This window comes from Sebastes umbrosus, chromosome 14, assembly GCF_015220745.1.
Source record: "Sebastes umbrosus isolate fSebUmb1 chromosome 14, fSebUmb1.pri, whole genome shotgun sequence".
Lineage (NCBI taxonomy): Eukaryota > Metazoa > Chordata > Actinopteri > Perciformes > Sebastidae > Sebastes > Sebastes umbrosus.
Genome location: NC_051282.1, coordinates 32,304,431 through 32,309,430, shown reverse-complemented (window position 1 = coordinate 32,309,430; position 5,000 = coordinate 32,304,431). Strand labels below are relative to the sequence as shown.

General features: G+C 44.5%; 2 protein-coding genes across 7 annotated transcripts in view; both read left to right on the top strand.

Annotated features, from left to right (window-relative positions):
• Positions 1–1,116, top strand: part of ccdc103 (coiled-coil domain containing 103) — a 5,563-nt gene extending 4,447 nt beyond the window's left edge. For both annotated transcript variants that reach the window (XM_037791368.1, XM_037791369.1), the window contains exons 3-4: positions 1–147; positions 903–1,116. The exon at positions 1–147 is cut by the window's left edge and continues 5 nt beyond it. In XM_037791368.1, coding sequence (XP_037647296.1) covers positions 1–147; positions 903–1,005 — 250 coding nt within the window. In that variant the 3' untranslated portion in view covers positions 1,006–1,116. The remainder of the gene's footprint in view (positions 148–902) is intronic.
• Positions 1,117–1,994: 878 nt separating this feature from the next.
• abi3a (ABI family, member 3a) overlaps positions 1,995–5,000 on the top strand; it is a 26,438-nt gene continuing 23,432 nt past the window's right edge. Inside the window, exon 1 of one of the 5 annotated variants that reach the window (XM_037791362.1) lies at positions 1,995–2,343. The gene's annotated coding sequence lies outside the window, so the exon portion shown is untranslated. The remainder of the gene's footprint in view (positions 2,344–5,000) is intronic. The other 4 variants (XM_037791360.1, XM_037791361.1, XM_037791363.1 and 1 more) reach the window with 4 other exon arrangements.

The following is a 5,000-nucleotide window of genomic DNA, read 5'->3' as shown; positions in this document are numbered from 1 at the left end:
GGCGAGGTCAGAGCGTGATGTCATCGACTTCTCGGCGCTGGAGAGAGAGCTGCAGGCGGCGGTGGAGTTGGAGCGGAGACACCTGAGAGAGAACGAGGCCAAGCTGAGAGCCGTCGGCCAGAGAGGCTCCTCCTACAGCCAGTTCAGGTCAGTCCACGTCCTGGAGACACTTCCACGTCCCGGAGACACTTCCACGTCCCGGAGACACTTCCACGTCCCGGAGACACTTCCAGGTCCAGGTGTTATCAGTCGGGCTGGGTGCTGGATGGTTAAAGAGCGTGGTACTGATGATCTCTGAGGTCACGGGGCGGTGGGGCGGTGGGGCGGTGAGACGGTGGGACGGTGGGACGGCGGTCTGGGTGGAGAACAGGTTTCTATCGGCACGATGCCACAATTCTGACTCTGATAGATACTCTGCCTCAACATCTGGATGCGGATACTGAAACCATCTAAAACATCAGGAATAGTAGATGACGAGTAGAACATGGAACTTAAAGGTAGAGTCCACGATGTTGGAAAGCTAGCATCATGTGAAAGTAGCATCGCCTCAGGAGCTCCGTCTGATACTTACAGTTAAATGAAAGTGTTATTGATGTTCCAGAGATGTCCGTCAACGTCTCTTATGAACGTTGTTGTCACTACTGCATTGCATTGTGGGATATTTATGCCACCGTAGTGTCCAGCGTTGCATACTGTAATATTTCCCCAGGACTAGTCTGTAACTGACGTACTAATGGGTTCATACTGTAATACCTCACACACTGTTCCAGCTACTAAATAACATGTTAGTGGAATTTAGGACGCAACAAAAGTTTGTCTTTAACTTTGGCTTTAACTCCCTCAAGACGTTCCAGGGTCCTTGAATGAGTTCCAGGCTCAGAGTGTCTCTGTGTGTCTCTCAGAGACCTGGTCCTGTCCTGCCACCTGAAGCCCCTGGACAAGAAGGATAAAGACGGAGCTCCTCGGAAACAGCCCTGGAACCCCGTCGCCCCGAGCAACCAGTGATGTGGGGTCGCCCCGAGCAACCAGGGATTTGTGGTCGCCCCGAGCAACCAGGATCAACTTGACTTTGAACTTTTTACTGTGATTTTAATAAAAAGTATTTTTCACAACGTCTTCAGTCATACCTGGTTTTCACAAGTTAATAATGACATGAATTCTTATTATTTCTAGTCTGTGTCTGAGCTGCAGAGCCTCAGTGTGACCAGCAGGTGGAGCTGAAGAGTTAAACATTAGAACCCCAGCAGAGGAGGAAGTACTACCTGTAGTAGTATTCTCATTACTAGTACTTTAATACTCTGATGAGTGAATGGAGTCTGGTGGACACGGGTATTATCTGTAGTTTAGTTTTCTTATAAACTGAGTCTTAGTCAGTTTATATGAAGTCTTATTGTGTCTGATGTGAAACAGGAAGTGGTTTTGAGCTGAGCTGGTTCACACAGACAGGAGGTCTCACTCTGAACTCATTCCTGTAGACTAAAACCCCTCACTCCTGCTGGCGGCCTGCTCGGTCCTTGAGAGGTCCTGGAGTCCATCAAGAGGTTCCAGGGAATATTCAAGGACTTCCAGCGTCCTTTAGAGGGCTCCAGGGTGTTCCACGGATCTCTTTCAAGGACTTATGGGATATTTTGAAGCACTCTACTCTCACAATCATCCTGGACATTTATTTAAGGACTCGTTAACGGAGTCCTGAAGCTCTCAAGATGAACCCTGTAATCCCTCACAATGACCCCTGGAATCCCTCTTCCTCCCTGCCATCCTTCAAAGTCTGGAAGAACCCCAGTACCCATTTCAAGGACCTTTGGAATCTCCCCTAAAGGATTATTGTGATTCATTTATGTCCCACCAGAGATTCCAGGCTCCTTGAAAAGATCCCAGGACTCTGCAAAAACCAGCTTAGGAGGTCTAGTCAGATTCCAGAGGCCCTTAAATGAGTATCCAGGAATATTGTGAGGGTCCTTGGATTCCCTGAAGGGATTCCAGGACTCCTTGAAATTGGCTGAGGGGGTCTTCAAGAGTTCCAGGACCCTTGTAAGGGTCTCTCTGTCTCCAGAACTGAACCTCCTGCTAGCTAGAGCCTCTGAAAGACAGTAAGGTCAGTCGGTCTCAGGAGGTTAAAGCAGGTTTCTTGGGTCCATGAGTCGGTGTCAGTATTCCTGAGGAGTGATCCTCCTGACGAACAGAGAGGATCTTTGGCTGCAGGTTGGTGCAGCTGAGAAAAGAGAAGAAGAGCAGGTTGATGTCAGACAGACAGAGACAGGAGGACAGAGAGACAGGAGGACAGACAGAGGGACACCATCAGAACCTCCACTTGTGCGGATTAATTTTTTTCTGCAGCTTCTGGTGAGTTTTTAAAGTCTTCTTCTTCTTCTTCTTCTTCTTCTTCTTCTTTAATTCTTCACGTGCAGACTTTAGAACCTGATGTAGTAATGATGGTTACTGGTGACGTCAGTGTGAGTTTCCTGTCTGTCAGCAGTACTTTAGTAAAGCTGTCAAATGTACTACAGTATATTTCTCTGAGATGTGGTGAAATACAAGTATAAAGTACTTAGAGCCTACTTAGTGAACTCCCCAATACCAGAGAGGACCAAAACTTCATGTGAGGGAAAATGAAAGCAAAACTTCATGTGAGGGAACGTAAAACTTTGTGAAAGGGAACGCAAAACTTCATGTGAGGGAACGTAAAACTTTGTGAAAGGGAACGCAAAACTTCATGTGAGGGAACGTAAAACTTTGTGAAAGGGAACGCAAAACTTCATGTGAGGGAACGCAAAACTTTGTGAAAGGGAACGCAAAACTTCATGTGAGGGAACGCAAAACTTCATGTGAGGGAACGCAAAACTTTGTGAAAGGGAACGCAAAACTTCATGTGAGGGAACGTAAAACTTTGTGAAAGGGAATACAAAACTTCATGTGAGGGAACGTAAAACTTTGTGAAAGGGAACGCAAAACTTCATGTAAGGGAACGTAAAACTTCATGTGAGGGAACGTAAAACTTTGTGAAAGGGAACACAAAACTTCATGTGAGGGAACGTAAAACTTTGTGAAAGGGAACGCAAAACTTCATGTAAGGGAACGTAAAACTTCATGTGAGGGAACGTAAAACTTTGTGAAAGGGAACGCAAAACTTCATGTGAGGGAACGCAAAACTTTGTGAAAGGGAACGCAAAACTTCATGTGAGGGAACGCAAAACTTTGTGAAAGGGAACGCAAAACTTCATGTGAGGGAACGCAAAACTTTGTGAAAGGGAACACAAAACTTCATGTGAGGGAACGTAAAACTTTGTGAAAGGGAACGCAAAACTTCATGTGAAGGAACGTAAAACTTTGTGAAAGGGAACACAAAACTTCATGTGAGGGAACGTAAAACTTTGTGAAAGGGAACGCAAAACTTCATGTAAGGGAACGTAAAACTTCATGTGAGGGAACGTAAAACTTTGTGAAAGGGAACACAAAACTTCATGTGAGGGAACGTAAAACTTTGTGAAAGGGAACGCAAAACTTCATGTAAGGGAACGTAAAACTTCATGTGAGGGAACGTAAAACTTTGTGAAAGGGAACGCAAAACTTCATGTGAGGGAACGCAAAACTTTGTGAAAGGGAACGCAAAACTTCATGTGAGGGAACGCAAAACTTTGTGAAAGGGAACGCAAAACTTCATGTGAGGGAACGTAAAACTTTGTGAAAGGGAACGCAAAACTTCATGTGAGGGAACGTAAAACTTCATGTAAGGGAACGCAAAACTTCATGTGAGGGAACGCAAAACTTTGTGAAAGGGAACGCAAAACTTCATGTGAGGGAACGTAAAACTTTGTGAAAGGGAACGCAAAACTTCATGTGAGGGAACGTAAAACTTTGTGAAAGGGAACACAAAACTTCATGTGAGGGAACGTAAAACTTTGTGAAAGGGAACGCAAAACTTCATGTAAGGGAACGTAAAACTTCATGTGAGGGAACGTAAAACTTTGTGAAAGGGAACACAAAACTTCATGTGAGGGAACGTAAAACTTTGTGAAAGGGAACGCAAAACTTCATGTAAGGGAACGTAACACTTCATGTGAGGGAACGTAAAACTTTGTGAAAGGGAACGCAAAACTTCATGTGAGGGAACGCAAAACTTTGTGAAAGGGAACGCAAAACTTCATGTGAGGGAACGCAAAACTTTGTGAAAGGGAACGCAAAACTTCATGTGAGGGAACGCAAAACTTTGTGAAAGGGAACACAAAACTTCATGTGAGGGAACGTAAAACTTTGTGAAAGGGAACGCAAAACTTCATGTGAGGGAACGTAAAACTTTGTGAAAGGGAACACAAAACTTCATGTGAGGGAACGTAAAACTTTGTGAAAGGGAACGCAAAACTTCATGTAAGGGAACGTAAAACTTCATGTGAGGGAACGTAAAACTTTGTGAAAGGGAACACAAAACTTCATGTGAGGGAACGTAAAACTTTGTGAAAGGGAACGCAAAACTTCATGTAAGGGAACGTAAAACTTCATGTGAGGGAACGTAAAACTTTGTGAAAGGGAACGCAAAACTTCATGTGAGGGAACGCAAAACTTTGTGAAAGGGAACGCAAAACTTCATGTGAGGGAACGCAAAACTTTGTGAAAGGGAACACAAAACTTCATGTGAGGGAACGTAAAACTTTGTGAAAGGGAACGCAAAACTTCATGTGAGGGAACGTAAAACTTCATGTGAGGGAACGCAAAACTTCATGTGAGGGAACGCAAAACTTTGTGAAAGGGAACGCAAAACTTCATGTGAGGGAACGCAAAACTTCATGTGAGGGAACGCAAAACTTTGTGAAAGGGAACGCAAAACTTCATGTGAGGGAACGCAAAACTTTGTGAAAGGGAACGCAAAACTTCATGTGAGGAAACGTAAAACTTCATGTGAGGGAACGCAAAACTTCATGTGAGGGAACGCAAAACTTTGTGTGAGGGAACGCAAAACTTTGTGAAAGGGAACGCAAAACTTCATGTGAGGGAACGCAAAACTT